The 17,524-nt window shown below is 51.5% G+C and overlaps 2 protein-coding genes across 2 annotated transcripts; both read left to right on the forward strand.

Moving 5' to 3' along the window:
• The first annotated feature begins 14,631 nt into the window (after positions 1 to 14,631).
• On the forward strand, positions 14,632 to 16,674 carry LOC141057140 (histone H1.5-like). The gene has a single exon (XM_073553684.1). It carries the CDS (start codon positions 14,682 to 14,684, stop codon positions 15,297 to 15,299), a length of 618 nt encoding a protein of 205 aa, XP_073409785.1. The 5' UTR covers positions 14,632 to 14,681; the 3' UTR covers positions 15,300 to 16,674.
• On the forward strand, positions 16,211 to 16,621 carry LOC141057000 (histone H3). Its single transcript, XM_073553473.1, has one exon. It carries the CDS (start codon positions 16,211 to 16,213, stop codon positions 16,619 to 16,621), a length of 411 nt encoding a protein of 136 aa, XP_073409574.1.
• Positions 16,675 to 17,524: the final 850 nt, after the last annotated feature.

The raw sequence follows: 17,524 nt of genomic DNA on the forward strand, positions 1-17,524 counted from the left end.
AGTCACTGTGTGTGCAGTGCAAGGGGAGGCTATATAGTGGTGTATCAGTGGTGTTGGTTGTTGGGCTGCCTTTAAGGCTTCCTGACACGCTGGCATTGCTGTTTACCCACTGCTCCGCAAACTGCTTTTTTAAAAGCAATCCAATCTCCCTTATCCTCTAGTCACTTTTGTCTCAGCTGTGCCATCGAGCGTGTCACATAGCGCTCAGATATCAGTGGGCCTCACACAATCCACAAGTGTGCAGTGTCCAAAAGTGCGCGCAGAGATTCAAAATCTCCATTATCCTCTCATCACTTTGGTCACAGGCAGCTGTGCCATCGAACGTGTCACATAACGCTCAGATATCAGTGTGCCTCACACAATCCACAAGTGTCCAGTGTCCAAAAGTGTGCGCAGAGATTCAAAATCTCCATTATCCTCTCGTCACTTTGGTCACAGGCAGCTGTGCCATCGAGCGTGTCACATAGCGCTCAGATATCAGTGGGCCTCACACAATCCACAAGTGTCCAGTGTCCAAAAGTGTACGCAGAGATTCAAAATCTCCATTATCCTCTTGTCACTTTGGTCACAGGCAGCTGTGCCATCGAGCCTGTCACATAGCGCTCAGATATCAGTGGGCCTCACACAATCCACAAGTGTCCAGTGTCCAAAAGTGTACGCAGAGATTCAAAATCTCCATTATCCTCTCGTCACTTTGGTCACAGGCAGCTGTGCCATCGAGCGTGTCACATAGCGCTCAGATATCAGTGTGCCTCACACAATCCACAAGTGTCCAGTGTCCAAAAGTGTGCGCAGTGATTCAAAATCTCCATTATCCTCTCGTCACTTTGGTCACAGGCAGCTGTGCCATCGAGCGTGTCACATAGCGCTCAGATATCAGTGGGCCTCACACAATCCACAAGTGTCCAGTGTCCAAAAGTGTACGCAGAGATTCAAAATCTCCATTATTCTCTCGTCACTTTGGTCACAGGCAGCTGTGCCATCGAGCCTGTCACATAGCGCTCAGATATCAGTGGGCCTCACACAATCCACAAGTGTCCAGTGTCCAAAAGTGTACGCAGAGATTCAAAATCTCCATTATCCTCTCGTCACTTTGGTCACAGGCAGCTGTGCCATCGAGTGTGTCACATAGCGCTCAGATATCAGTGTGCCTCACACAATCCACAAGTGTCCAGTGTCCAAAAGTGTACGCAGAGATTCAAAATCTCCATTATCCTCTCGTCACTTTGGTCACAGGCAGCTGTGCCATCGAGCGTGTCACATAGCGCTCAGATATCAGTGGGCCTCACACAATCCACAAGTGTCCAGTGTCCAAAAGTGTACGCAGAGATTCAAAATCTCCATTATCCTCTCGTCACTTTGGTCACAGGCAGCTGTGCCATCGAGCGTGTCACATAGCGCTCAGATATCAGTGGGCCTCACACAATCCACAAGTGTCCAGTGTCCAAAAGTGTACGCAGAGATTCAAAATCTCCATTATCCTCTCGTCACTTTGGTCACAGGCAGCTGTGCCATCGAGCGTGTCACATAGCGCTCAGATATCAGTGGGCCTCACACAATCCACAAGTGTCCAGTGTCCAAAAGTGTACGCAGAGATTCAAAATCTCCATTATCCTCTCGTCACTTTGGTCACAGGCAGCTGTGCCATCGAGTGTGTCACATAGCGCTCAGATATCAGTGTGCCTCACACAATCCACAAGTGTCCAGTGTCCAAAAGTGTACGCAGAGATTCAAAATCTCCATTATCCTCTCGTCACTTTGGTCACAGGCAGCTGTGCCATCGAGCGTGTCACATAGCGCTCAGATATCAGTGGGCCTCACACAATCCACAAGTGTCCAGTGTCCAAAAGTGTACGCAGAGATTCAAAATCTCCATTATCCTCTCGTCACTTTGGTCACAGGCAGCTGTGCCATCGAGCGTGTCACATAGCGCTCAGATATCAGTGGGCCTCACACAATCCACAAGTGTCCAGTGTCCAAAAGTGTACGCAGAGATTCAAAATCTCCATTATCCTCTCGTCACTTTGGTCACAGGCAGCTGTGCCATCGAGCGTGTCACATAGCGCTCAGATATCAGTGGGCCTCACACAATCCACAAGTGTCCAGTGTCCAAAAGTGTACGCAGAGATTCAAAATCTCCATTATCCTCTCGTCACTTTGGTCACAGGCAGCTGTGCCATCGAGCGTGTCACATAGCGCTCAGATATCAGTGGGCCTCACACAATCCACAAGTGTCCAGTGTCCAAAAGTGTACGCAGAGATTCAAAATCTCCATTATCCTCTCGTCACTTTGGTCACAGGCAGCTGTGCCATCGAGCGTGTCACATAGCGCTCAGATATCAGTGGGCCTCACACAATCCACAAGTGTCCAGTGTCCAAAAGTGTACGCAGAGATTCAAAATCTCCATTATCCTCTCGTCACTTTGGTCACAGGCAGCTGTGCCATCGAGCGTGTCACATAGCGCTCAGATATCAGTGGGCCTCACACAATCCACAAGTGTCCAGTGTCCAAAAGTGTACGCAGAGATTCAAAATCTCCATTATCCTCTCGTCACTTTGGTCACAGGCAGCTGTGCCATCGAGCGTGTCACATAGCGCTCAGATATCAGTGTGCCTCACACAATCCACAAGTGTCCAGTGTCCAAAAGTGTACGCAGAGATTCAAAATCTCCATTATCCTCTCGTCACTTTGGTCACAGGCAGCTGTGCCATCGAGCGTGTCACATAGCGCTCAGATATCAGTGGGCCTCACACAATCCACAAGTGTCCAGTGTCCAAAAGTGTACGCAGAGATTCAAAATCTCCATTATCCTCTCGTCACTTTGGTCACAGGCAGCTGTGCCATCGAGCGTGTCACATAGCGCTCAGATATCAGTGGGCCTCACACAATCTACAAGTGTCCAGTGTCCAAAAGTGTACGCAGAGATTCAAAATCTCCATTATCCTCTCGTCACTTTGGTCACAGGCAGCTGTGCCATCGAGCGTGTCACATAGCGCTCAGATATCAGTGGGCCTCACACAATCCAAATGTGTCCACTGTCCACAAGTGTGTGCAGAATTTCTAAATCTCCCCTGTCCTATAGACACCTTTTACCTTGTTTTACATTACTATATAGTTTGTTGGATTTTGTCTACATTTCTACCAAAAATGAGGAAGGCTGGTGGAAGAGGCCGTGGAATTGGGCGGGGGTTGGCAGCTGGTAATGATGGTGTTGGTGTTGGATCTGATGGTAGTGGCAAGAGCAAAATAGGACCGAATGCAGGAGGTGCTGACCCTGCGTCATCGTCTGGCTACATAAGGCCTCGAACGCTTAGTTTTCTAGGAGTTGGCAAACCGCTTTTAAAGGCAGAGCATCAGGAAAAAGTTTTGTCTTACATTGCTGACTCAGCCTCCAGCTCTATCGCCTCCTCTTCTTCAGTTGTAAAAAGTAAAAGCACTGAGTCGTCATTGGAGGCTCATGTTCATGAACCACACCTTTCCTTGTGTCCTTCACCCCAACCAAGATTGAAGGATGACGTAGGCCATACTACTGATTACTCCATGGAGCTGTTTTCACATACCATGCCTGAATTATCAAGTCAAATGGTGAATTACCCAGGCCAAGATGAATCTGACATGGAGTGCACTGATGCACAGCCGCTGATGGATGATTCTGCTGGTACATTCACTCAGAGCACTACATTGTCCTCGCAATGTACAGAGCCAGATTTTGACCCTGATGAGACTCAGGTGCCCCTTCCCGCACACTATACCACCATACACGGTGACACAGAGAAAGGTGCACATGACATAGAAGAGGAGGTGATGGATGACCCAGTTGTTGACCCAGATTGGCATCCATTGGGGGAAGAGGGTGCTGCTTCCAATAGCTCAGATGAGGAGCATCCACAGCAGACATCGACATCGCAACAGCTGTTATCTGGCAGGCCCGGAGCACTCCAAAGACAGGTTCCAAACATCAAAAGAGTTGCTGGACAGCTTGTCCAGAGGGTCAAAAGATCACAGCGTGCTAGGCCGCAAAATGTCTGCCAAAGTAGGAAGAGTGCAGTGTGGCACTTTTTTGAACAAAATCCTCATGATCAGGCCAAGGTTATCTGTAAGAAGTGCGCAAAGACCTTTAGCCGAGGGAAAAATCTGAAAAATTTGAATACCAGTTGCATGCTTAGACATTTAACCAGCATGCACTTGCAAGCGTGGACACAACACCAAACCTCAAGTGCCACATGTGCAACTGATCACAACGAAGGTAGTCAGCAACGCTACATTGTTTCCCCCACTGTAAGCCCACCGGTTAGCACAGCAGCAAATGTTGAGGTGTCGTTGCAAGGCCACAGCAGTCAGGGAATCCCACTGTTATATCAACGAAAGACTGATTCTAGGCCATCAGAAAGAACACCAACTCCATCACCATCATCAACCCTCTCTCAGTCCGCCCTGTCCACCGCTACTTCCACCATATGCAGCTCTCAAGTCCAGCTCACCCTCCCAGACACTATGAGTAGGTCAAGAAAGTACTCAGTCTCTCATCCGCGTACACTGGGTTTGAACGCCCACATTGCCAAACTAATCTCGTTTGAGATGATGCCCTTTCGGTTGGTGGAAAGCACAGCTTTCCGCGAACTCATGGCCTATGCAGTACCACGCTATGACCTACCCAGTCGCCACTTCTTCTCTCGCAAAGCCATCCCAGCCCTCCACCATCATGTGAAAGACCGCATTGTCCATGCACTCAAGCAGTCAGTGAGCGGAAAGGTGCACCTCACAACTGATGCATGGTCCAGTCGGCATGGCCAGGGCCGTTACGTGTCCATCACTGCGCACTGGGTTAATGTGGTGGATGCAGGGTCCACAGGGGACAGCGGTGGTGGGACAGTGCTGCCTAGCCCACGGTATAGGAAACAGTTGGCTGTAGGCGTTCGACCCTCCTCCTCCTCCTCCTCCAGAAGCGAAAGCTCGTCCACAGAGCGCAGTCGTACGAGCACTCCATCTGCAGCTGCCACTGTTGCACACGATGTGTCCCCCTATCGAGCAGCTAGTGGAAAGCGTCAGCAGGCTGTGTTGCAGATGGTGTGTTTGGGCGACAGACACACCGCCGAGGTGCTGGCCGAGTACTTGAAGCGACAAACTGAGTCATGGCTGGGCAGTGTACATCTTGAGGCAGGCAAGGTAGTTAGTGATAACGGACGTAATTTTGTGGCAGGCATAGCCCTTTCAAAACTCAGCCACATACCTTGCTTGGCTCACACCTTGAACCTGGTGGTGCAGTGCTTCCTCAAAAATTATCCGGAGTTAACAGCCCTGCTCCAGAAGGTGCGAAGACTGTGCGCGCACATCCGCCGGTCGCCTGTACACTCCGTTCGTATGCAGAAGCTGCAGCGATTGCTCCACCTTCCCAACCACCGCCTCATTATCGACATTGCAACAAGGTGGAACTCCTCCCTGCACATGGTGGAGCGGCTGTGCGAGCAGAGGCAGGCCATAATGCATTTGTGGGAGGATACACGGCCAGGCACTTTGAGAGCAGACATGGAGTTGACAGGTGTGCAGTGGTCGAAGCTGAAAGACCTTTGTAAAGTCCTTCAGTATTTTGAGGAATGCACACGGCTGGTAAGCGCAGACGACGCCATCCTAAGCATGAGCATCCCACTTATGCGTCTGCTCATGCAAACTTTGACGCACCTTAAGGAGCAGGCGTCTGCAGCCAATGTTGATGAGGAGGAAGAGGAGGAGGGAATCCTTGATGACATTCAGCCATTGTCTGCTCAGGGACCTCTCCTGGACGAGGTGGAGGAAGAAGAGGAGGAGGAGGAGGATGATGGGGATGATTACTTAGGGGAGGAGGATGCATCTCGTGGGGCAAGTGAAAATGTTGGCGTGGCAAGGTCTGGTAGAGGGTTTGTGCGTGACTGGAGGGATGTGGATTTGCCAGAAAGTGCTCCTCCACCCAGCACTCGCAGTGCATCATTGACAACGGGAACATTGGCCCACATGTCAGATTATGCCTTGCAGATCCTAAAAAGGGACCCCCGCATTGCCAAAATGATGAACGATGACGACTACTGGTTGGCCAGCATCCTGGATCCACGCTATAAAGGCAAATTACAAAACATCATGCCACAGGAGAACCTTGACCTAATATTGGCTAATAAACAAGCAACTCTGGTAAATCGGTTGCTTGAGGCATTCCCAGCACACAGCAGCGGTGATGGTTCTCACACGAGCCGTACGGGCCGGGGGCAGCTTGGCAGAGGTGTTCGTGGTGCACACAGCAGAAGTGGCGTTGGAGACAGGGGTTTCATGACAATGTTGTGGACTGATTTTTCAAATACCGCTCACACAACTGGTAATACTGCATCGATGGAAAGTGACAGGAGACAGCAGTTGTCAACTATGGTTACAAACTACTTTTCCTCCCATATCGATGTTCTCCCACACAGGTCATTCCCCTTTGACTATTGGGCCGCTAAACTGGACACCTGGCCTGAATTGGCCCAATATGCCTTACAGGAGCTCGCTTGCCCAGCTGCAAGTGTGCTATCGGAAAGAGTCTTCAGTGCAGCTGGATCAATCCTGACAGAAAAAAGGACCTGTCTGTCAACCCAAAATGTGGATGATCTAACCTTCATTAAAATGAACCACGCATGGGTTTCCAAGGATTTTGTCCCACCTTCCCCTGATGACACATAGGGTGACAGAAAAATGGCTTGCTTTGATCCACCTCTTCCTGGTACTTCACCTATTTCGCCTTTTGCATCAGCTGAATGTCCAACATCAACATATGCCACTTTCTAAAACTCCCTAACTGTGCTGCCTCCCCCCCATGGCCGGGGTCACCACCTACCGCATGACACCGTGCGAGTGCCGTTGCCCTGGACAGGTGGGTAGGCCGACTCTTGGGCGCGGGCACTGGCACAGGGTCCCTCATAGTGCAATCAAGTGTCTCTGACGGTGGTGGTGCACACCCGCCGTCAGACACACCGCTGTACTATGAGGGGCCCAGTGCCAGTACCGACGCCCACGAGTGGGCCCCCCTTGCTTGGGCAGGGCCCCAGCATTTGCAATCTTTACCTCTCCCTGCTCCTCCGCTGTGTAATCTGGGCCGTCAAATCCATACTGTGCCTGACACGGTCTGAGCCTGCCTCCTGAGACAAATATTTTGAATGTGTACGCTATCCATACATGTTATCCGGGGATACGGTACCCTTTCTAACCTTTGTGCAATCACGTGCAATCCATACTGTGCCTGACACCGTCTGAGCCTGCCTCCTGAGACATATATTTTGAATGTGTACGCTATCCATACATGTTATCCAGGGATACGGTACCCTTTCTAACCTTTGTGCAATCACGTGCAATCCATACTGTGCCTGACACCGTCTGAGCCTGCCTCCTGAGACATATATTTTGAATGTGTACGCTATCCATACATGTTATCCAGGGATACGGTACCCTTTCTAACCTTTGTGCAATCACGTGCAATCCATACTGGGCGTGAGAACGGCTGGCGAGCTGTTAAGCAAGCTACAGCACCTGTCCAGACAAGTACAGGGATTCCCTAGCGAGGAGACTTATTTGATTGTTTTCAATGTTGGGACAGCAATTTTTGGGGAGCACTATACTCTGGAGAATGATAGATGGGGCCCACCATACACTGGAACATTCCAAAGGTGGACATCAGACACTGGAGCAGCATTTACAGGGCCCATTATACACTAGAGCATTAGAAATGGGGCCCATTATGTTTGGAGCATTATTTGGGCCCATAAGACAGTGGAGCTTCATCCATGGGGACCAACATATACTGTAGCATTATGTGGAGCTCATCATATACTGTTTCAAACATTATATGGGACCAATGATTCTGTATGGAGAAATAGATGGGCCTCGTCATGAGATGTAAAAAGTGAGGTATTTTTTATTGTACTATACCGCTATTTATCTGCCGTATCGGAGCATGATGAGTTGTGGTTTGTGTTAAAGGGGCACTCTTTCGCCCAGGGCACATGAAAACCTGCAGCCAGCCCTCCCCCCCCCACAACTTTAGCCAAATAACCCCCATTTTTCATTGCGTAACTTATATTATGAAGTTAATTAAGGTTGACAAGCTTAAGTAAGAAGAATTGATGCTTTTGGCATTCAAATGGGCCCTGTAGGTGTGTTTCCTGTCCTCCTCTCACTGCCGACTTTTATTCCTCATTGACTTACATTGGGTTTCGTGTTTCGGGACGACCCCGACTTTTCCCTATAATCGGACGATCTTGCTCGACCCGACATTTGGAAAAGTCGGGTTTCACGAAACGAAACGCGACCCTAAAAAACCAAAAGTCGCTCAACTCTAGTACCAACACCTTGTCGCCGCAGAGGTGTATGATCAGTGCCACCACCTCCTCTCTGCAGAGCTGTATGATAAGTGCCACCACCTGGTCCTTGCAGAGCTGTATGATCAGTACCAACACCTTGTCCCCGCAGAGCTGTATGATCAGTGCCACCACCTTGTCGCCGCAGAGGTGTATTATCAGTGTCACCACCTTGTCCCCGCAGAGCTGTATGATCAGTGCCACCACCTCCTCCCTTCAGAGCTGTATGATCAGTGCCACCACCTCCTCTCTGCAGAGCTGTATGATCAGTACCACCACCTTGTCGCCGCATTGGTGTATTATCAGTGTCACCACCTTGTCCCCGCAGAGCTGTATGATCAGTGCCACCACCTGGTCCTTGCAGAGCTGTGTGATCTGTGCCACAACCTCATCCCTGCAGAGCTGCATGATCAGTGCCACCATCTTATCCACACAGAGCTGTATGATCAATGCCACCACCTACTCCCTGCAGAGCTGTATGATCAGTGCCACCACATCATCCCTGCAGAGCTTTATGATCAGTGCCACCACCTCATCCCTATACAGCTGTGCTCTGTGTAGAAATTGGATTTTGTGTCTCCTCTTTTCTCCCAATATTCCCCTTTTGCACAATAGTTGGGTCACATAAATCCAGGAATATCTCACAGTTTTCTCCCCGGAGATGCGTCTGGTTGGGGAGTGAGTCGCATTATGAAGCTGCCCCTTATCAGTTCTCTTCCACCATTACAGGCCTCAGGGGTCACAGCTCCACAATGGGTGAGACCAGATTTTAGCAGGTCATTGCAATCAGCCGCCCATGTGGATCATCTCCTGATGTGGAGCATCTGTCACCCCCAATACTCCGCACATACGGGGTACAGGGAGGTCACAGGTCAGGGAGGCGGCAGTCAGCGGAGCCATCGCCTGTGTTACCCTTCTGGGCTCTCAGCAGCTCCAGGTCGTCCCCACATCGTACAATCAGCGTCCTGTACGATAGACATTGTAGTAAAGATCCCTGTGATGGTGACAGGAGCCGGGAACAGGAGGAACGAGTTCCCCCAGCAGATGTATCTTCCCGGATACACAGCGATGTGCAGATCTGGAGGACGACGGCGATGATCCCGGGACCTCCTCTCCGCTCTTCCCCGGCGTCTCTGCTAGTGACAGCTACAGACGGTCGGTGGAGAAGATGGCGAAGAAGAAGCGGCGGAGGAAGCGCGCTCTGCTGTCCGGTGTCAGCCGGTAAAGGGCTTTTATTCCGGGCAGGGAAGCACAAGGGGAGAGCGGAGCTTCACTCGTTCTCAGCTGGGAAGAGGCGGGGCATGTATGCAGTGTCAGCCAATAGATGCTCAGGACGTTGTAGCTCAGCAGCCAATCAGTGCACAGTAAGCCTGTACATATAACAGACGCCTCCGGCTCCGACGGTGCAGTTTTATCTAGAGATTATGCTGGAGTCTTCACTGTAAAGGGAAGCGGTGACGACATTTTAGAAGCAGCGGGAAATTCAAACCCCCTAACCGGCCTGTGTTCAGCCAATCCGCAGAGGGAGGGGAGGAGCTAATGTTCCCAATGGTTGACACGTTTGCAGTTCCCGCTTTTTCTGTTCTTTGTCTCCATATAACGCGCGGTCCCAGGACGGAGCGATGTCGGGGAATCTGCAGGTGTTGAGAGGTCGCTGGTCGCTTACATCCCATACAGGAGTCTGCAGCTGTTCCTGGTTAGAGAATGAATCCGCGTTAGGCAGATGCTGTGATGCCCCGTGTGTCTGACCTGCAGGCGATCACATCTCCCTTTCTCGTCATAATCAGTATTGTGGAGACAATATATTGGCTAGAGATGTATCCTACAAGAGACATTTCAGGGGAGACCAATTCTGCTCTTCCAAGCAGATCCCACCTGCAGCTCCAGGCAGGAGGTCTGTGATGGGAAATGTGCGATCATGTAGAGAAGATTGCCGAGAGCTCAGTGCACAATACATTACACTGTGATGTGAGGATCCTCTAGGTCAGACATGTCATGACATCATCTCCCATCACATCCTCCTCACAGATGTTTTTTAAATAATTACTGCAGGATATGGGGCGATATTGGCGGCTGGGATCAGTCAGGATCACTGCTGAGCTCTGATTTTCAGCCTTTTCTGTCATTATGTTAATAATTGTTTTTCCTAATTAATTGTAGCTGACAGCAGGTCCCTACTCTGCAGCAATGTGAGCTATGATGTGGTGGAAAAAAGAATCATTGCCAGGGGAAGAAGAAAACACAAATATAAGGACAATAGTGTCATAATTGCCCGAAGTAATGATGACTCCTATCATAGCACAAATGTCCCTAATGCGGGAATATAAGACCTGAATAAAGGCAGAGAGGGCTTAGCCCTGGGGTTAATATAAATGTAATATTCTCTATGAAAACCGGAGATCCTGTGATTACTGAGGACTGAGCCTTATATCAGGCAGTGTATCTACCGGTGTGAGATCCCCTGGGCGGCTGCCTGTAATATCTGTGGTTACAGTCTGTTCTGTCCTCCTGACATATACTGGGGCCGTGTCTGCTCCCCTCTATTTGTGCTGCCCATTTATCTATAGGCTGAATCTGGAATAATTCTCATCACAGGGGAAGAAGTGACATTATATTACAAGCTGGAAAGAAAAGGGAAACTGAACAATGAGCGGGAAATTCAAACTCTCCAACAGTTCTGTGCTCAGCCAAACAGCAGAGGAAGGGAGGAGCTCATGTGGATTCTGTAAGCCCCGCCCTGGGGCGCGTCATCTCTGCAGTTCTCTCTCTGGTCCGTCTCTCCTGTATATAAAGGAGGGGTCGTTCTGTTTTAGCATCAGTTACAGCTGACTACTTGGAAGATGTCTGGTCGCGGCAAAGGAGGAAAAGGTCTTGGGAAGGGCGGCGCTAAGCGGCACAGGAAGGTGCTCCGTGATAACATCCAGGGCATCACCAAGCCTGCCATCCGCCGTCTCGCTCGCAGAGGAGGCGTCAAGCGCATCTCCGGCCTCATCTATGAAGAGACTCGCGGGGTCCTGAAAGTCTTCCTGGAGAACGTGATCCGTGACGCCGTCACCTACACCGAGCACGCCAAGAGGAAGACCGTCACCGCTATGGACGTGGTGTACGCGCTCAAGCGCCAGGGCCGCACTCTCTACGGCTTCGGAGGTTAATTGTATTCTTTTCTGTGCTGATAACCCAAAGGCTCTTTTCAGAGCCACCCACATCTTCTACCTGAGAGGCTACGATTTCCTATTCCTGCATTCTGGTGCCTGTAAGTATACTAGTTGTCACAGCCTGGCATGTGTCTTGCACTTTCCTCCTTCCATACTGGAGCTGGCACCGCGGACTTGGGGTGATGTGGTTTATTCTCCTTGATCTATAATATACAGCTGCCAGGTTCTGGGGGCATACAGTATATCCGCACTGTGCAGCACAGACATCTCTGCACCACAGTACATACCTCGCTGTGATGTGGTCACTACAGAGCAGAAATCCAAGTTCTGCCGTGAGATGAACGTGATTCTGCTACAGGTCTTCCTGATCAGATCAGTGTGTGTGTCAGGAGGCAGCGAATACTCCCGGGGATTGTCGCTGGATAGATGCGCCTCCCCCAAAGGCTCCTATCAGAGCCGCCCACATGTGTTCTGGAGAAGCTACAATTCCTGATATTTGATGACTGCGGTGATGGAGTCTGGTCAGATCCTATTTCTCAGGATTGGTGTAAATCCAGTGAGGAGCGGTCACATCCTGTACCGGTAACTGCTCCCCCTTGTTAGTGGCGGCTCCCCGGTATGTCCAGCGCCTGCATCTCATCACTACCACCCTCCTCATTTACCATCTACATGTGGCCACTGATTGTGACCTCCTGACTGCTCCTAATAACATGGACTGGAGCTACAGCCGGCAGCGGTCTCCTGTGCTCGGGCTGATGGATGAAGCCGCTCCCTCCCCGCAGCCGGACATTAGCGGCTCGTTCCCCTCATGACGGGGAGGTTTCTGGTGTCTTATCCTATTTATCAGTAGTCGGAGCCAGAAGAGAGAACAGAGTCCGCACCCCGAATGTACAGCGCCGTCATCCGAGCCCGGCGGACCATAGCGAGGACTGGAGATGAGGCGGCTCCGGAGCCTGTGTATTTCTGAGTGCGGAGAGCGCCATCCCTCCAGAGGAGAAAAAGTCTCGCATACAAGATAACTGCATAAATGTGGTTGGTGAGATAATGAGCAGCGGCCACCGTTCTGGGGATTGAGGGGTTAATACAATCTCACTTTACCACACGATCTGCAGGTATAATGGCCGCTTACTCCTGACAGTGATTGGGAAATGATGTCTCTTCCACAAGCAGAGAACAGTCACTGAAGGGTTAATGATCGAGGGCCGAGAGCACGACTGAGCGGGAGATTCAAACCATCAAACGGTTATAAAGCTCCGCCCACAGGAACCGACCAATCGATAGACGTGCTTCCTCCTCCGTTTAACTCCTTATTGCCCTTCTACCTGCTGCTCCTCATGTACACGTGTTCTCCCGGCAGCGCTCAGCACATCGGGCTCCTCCTGGTAGAACATGTGCGGATTGTATCATCCGATCTGTGCTAGATGCGGCCTCCTGTGATCAGTGCGGACCCCACACGGAGACGCCCAGATATAACGTTACCGGGTCTCCGTGTGGGGTCCGCTCCGATCACTGCTGGAAGTGGAGTTGAGACTGATCAGCCCTGGAGCTGCAGGCAATGTATACACACCCCGTACGGTGCTGCACATCCTCCATACCACCTACTGGGTGGTATACAGCACTACAAAGCCTACGTGTGCTGTATACTCCCCATCTAGTGCTGCAGACACAAATCCGAGAGCATCTGTTCTATATAAGCCTGAATCATGGAATGTTCCAGCTCAGTGCAAGATTCATTAAATCCTCCCAGACGGATGTCTGTCCAGCCTCTGTTTGAAGACTTCCATTGAAGGAGAACTCAACACCTCCAGTGGCAGCCTGTTCCACTTATTGATCATCCTCACTGTCAAAAAGTTCTCTTTAATATCTAATCCGTGTCTCCTCCCATTCAGAATCATCTACAGAATACCCCCATATAGTGCTGTAAACCCCAAATAGCTATTGTATGTATAGGCTCACATAGTGCTGGATACCCTCCATATAGTGACATGAGCATAAGGTAGTGCTGATACCTACATATTGCTGAATACTCTGCACAAAGTGCTGTATGATCAGTGCCACCACCTCCTCTCTGCAGAGCTGTATGATCAGTACCACCACCTTGTCGCCGCAGAGCTGTATGATCAGTGCCACAACCTCATCCCTGCAGAGCTGTATGATCAGTGCCACCACCTCGTCCCTGCACACCTGTCTCATCAGTGCCACCACATCATCCCTGCAGAGCTTTATGATCAGTGCCACCACCTCATCCCTATACAGCTGTGCTCTGTGTGTAGAAATTGCATTTTGTGTCTCCTCTTTTCTCCCAATATTCCCCTTTTGCACAATAGTTGGGTCACATAAATCCAGGAATATCTCACAGTTTTCTCCCCGGAGATGCGTCTGGTTGGGGAGTGAGTCGCATTATGAAGCTGCCCCTTATCAGTTCTCTTCCACCATTACAGGCCTCAGCGGTCACAGCTCCACAATGGGTGAGACCAGATTTTAGCAGGTCATTGCAATCAGCCGCCGATGTGGATCATCTCCTGATGTGGAGCATCTGTCACCCCCAATACTCCGCACATACGGGGTACAGGGAGGTCACAGGTCAGGGAGGCGGCAGTCAGCGGAGCCATCGCCTGTGTTACCCTTCTGGGCTCTCAGCAGCTCCAGGTCGTCCCCACATCGTACAATCAGCGTCCTGTACGATAGACATTGTAGTAAAGATCCCTGTGATGGTGACAGGAGCCGGGAACAGGAGGAACGAGTTCCCCCAGCAGATGTATCTTCCCGGATACACAGCGATGTGCAGATCTGGAGGACGACGGCGATGATCCCGGGACCTCCTCTCCGCTCTTCCCCGGCGTCTCTGCTAGTGACAGCTACAGACGGTCGGTGGAGAAGATGGCGAAGAAGAAGAAGCGGCGGAGGAAGCGCGCTCTGCTGTCCGGTGTCAGCCGGTAAAGGGCTTTTATTCCGGGCAGGGAAGCACAAGGGGAGAGCGGAGCTTCACTCGTTCGCAGCTGGGAAGAGGCGGGGCATGTATGCAGTGTCAGCCAATAGATGCTCAGGACGGTGTAGCTCAGCAGCCAATCAGTGCACAGTAAGCCTGTACATGTAACAGACGCCTCCGGCTCCGGCCTTAGTGTTTTCCTATCGGGAGATTTTTGTGTTTTGGCTCCGTAGCACAGGATGGCAGAGACCGCGCCAGCCGCCGCTCCCCCTCCCGCAGAACCGGCTGCCAAGTCCAAGAAGCAGCCAAAGAAATCCGCCGCCAAGAGCAGCAAGAAATCCTCCGGTCCTGGCGTCTCCGAGCTGATCGTGAAAGCCGTGTCAGCCTCTAAGGAGCGCAGTGGGGTGTCTCTGGCCGCCCTGAAGAAGGCGCTGTCTGCCGGAGGGTACGATGTAGAGAAGAACAACAGCCGCCTGAAGCTGGCCGTCAGGTCTCTGGTCACCAAGGGCACCCTCCTCCAGGTGAAGGGCAGCGGCGCCTCCGGGTCCTTCAAACTCAACAAGAAGCAGGAGACTAAAGTGGCCAAGAAGTCAGCAGCCAAGCCCAAGAAACCCGTTGCTGCTAAGAAAGCCGCCAAATCTCCGAAGAAGCCCAAGAAGGCTCTGACCACGGCCAAGAAGAGCCCGAAAAAGGCCAAGAAGCCCGCAGCTGCCAAGAAAGCGGCCAAGAGCCCCAAGAAGTCGAAAGCCGCTCCCAAGCCTAAGAAGGCGACGAAGAGTCCGGCTAAAAAGGCGGCCAAACCTAAAGCTGCCAAGAGTCCGGCTAAGAAAGCCAAGAAGCCCGCGGCCAAGAAATAAGTTGCGGACCCAGTTCTTTTACACAAAGGCTCTTTTCAGAGCCACCACCCTGTCCCCGCAGAGCTGTATGATCGGTGCCACCACCCTGTCCTCGTAGAGCTGTATGATCGGTGCCACCACCCTGTCCCCGCAGAGCTGTATGATCAGTGCCACCACCCTGTCCCCGCAGAGCTGTATGATCTGAGCCACCACCCTGTCCTCGTAGAGCTGTATGATCAGTGCCACCACCCTGTCCCCGCAGAGCTGTATGATCAGTGCCTCCACCTCCTCCCCGCAGAGCTGTATGATCAGTGCCTCCACCTCCTCCCCGCAGAGCTGTATGATCAGTGCCACCACCCTGTCCCCGCAGAGCTGTATGATCAGTGCCTCCACCTCCTCCCCGCAGAGCTGTATGATCAGTGCCTCCACCTCCTCCCCGCAGAGCTGTATGATCGGTGCCTTCAGGTGACAGTTCTGTGTAATGGAGGGAAGGGGCCGATGTGCAGCAGAAATCACGTTACTTCCATCATCCTAATTATCACCACCTGTAACCCACATCTTAGTAAGAGTGGTGTGAGGTTATAACTCCGATGTGAGAGTTGGAGCGTCAGTGACTGATTATAGAGGAGCTGCTGTACCGCTCTGGGTACTGGGAATATAGAATCGGAGCTTCCGCTGTAGAAGCCGCCTGGAGATTGGATGTGACCCTGTGTATCAGAGCAGTGGGTGATAGCTGAACTGTGAGTCAGGTTGAGCCTTCTCTGTACAGTGATTGGTCGCGGACATCAAACGCTATTCGCTGCTCACATTCTACAAAATAACCAATGGAATGCAGGGGACGTGTCCTCATGAAGCGTGAATAGGGGCAGAGGAGTATAAATAGCCGCTCACTCTGCTCCTCTCATCACTTCTGTTCTCTTCTATACGGAGCTATGGCCAGAACTAAGCAGACTGCTCGGAAATCCACCGGAGGGAAAGCGCCCCGCAAGCAGCTGGCCACTAAAGCCGCCAGGAAAAGCGCTCCCGCCACTGGCGGAGTGAAGAAGCCGCACAGATACCGGCCAGGGACAGTTGCTCTCCGTGAGATCCGCCGCTACCAGAAGTCCACCGAGCTGCTGATCCGTAAGCTTCCCTTCCAGCGCCTGGTGAGAGAAATCGCCCAGGACTTCAAGACTGATCTCCGCTTCCAGAGCTCCGCTGTCATGGCCCTGCAGGAGGCCAGCGAGGCTTATCTGGTGGGGCTGTTTGAGGACACAAATTTGTGCGCGATCCACGCTAAGAGGGTCACCATCATGCCCAAAGATATCCAGCTGGCCCGCCGGATCCGTGGGGAGAGAGCTTAGATCTGTCCTGCCCACCTGACTGCAACACAAAGGCTCTTTTCAGAGCCACCCAATCCTCCCTCAAGAAGAGCGAATTCCTGACCTATAATACTGCCGGCTTTGCTACCAACCATGGTCCTGATCATGCTCGTGGTGGTGAGGCTGGTAGTTTTGCTACCCCTGCTGATGCTGGCATGGCAGGTGGTGCAAATGACCTTTTTTGGGGTTATGGGCAGAGTATTAAAAAACAACTAGACTTGAGAAGGCCTAACAGATGGACAGGCAACTTCCATCATGTTGGTGTTACTGTTAATAGTCGCCGGCCTTCTGTCTGCGGCAACCACACTGCTTCTTCCTGGCTGTTGGGGCGCTATGCCTCCCTCCCCCTATGCTGCTGTCCTCACTTTGCATGTCCTCCTGCTAGCTTGGGTCAGTTACTATATCATCCACCACTTCATCCTGCTAAACACTGTCTCTTGTGCCTCCTTCGAGCCTGCCACCTGGTTCCAGCAGTCATGGTACTTTATTTCCCAGGGCGTTCTGATGCTTCCTGTATCCCTGGGTGGTCCTTACCAGGTCAGCTCGCCCAGGGTGGGTTGGAATCATGGCCCAGAGGGTCCACTCCAGGAGTCCTCACACGAACAAGGGTGGGTGGTTTTGCTGGGCGTAAAATACTGGTTATGGAAAAGGTTGAGGTGTAACCCACAGGGCAACATGTTTGCCAGCCAACACACTTAGTGTATGGGCATTACAAGTCTAGGAGATCTGGTTCTTTTTTTAATGAGACATTTTTTAAAAGGCCCTCTATATTTTATTCCAAGGGGGGATTGGAGTTATTGGGGTGCATATGACTTGGTAGCAGGGCAGGCCTTGCCGTGAATCCATAATACATGAGGGTGTGCACGAATATATGGGGAGTATACA

Source organism: Dendrobates tinctorius, unplaced genomic scaffold (assembly GCF_039654945.1).
Source record: "Dendrobates tinctorius isolate UK_male_01 unplaced genomic scaffold, ASM3965494v1 ptg000202l, whole genome shotgun sequence".
NCBI lineage: Eukaryota > Metazoa > Chordata > Amphibia > Anura > Dendrobatidae > Dendrobates > Dendrobates tinctorius.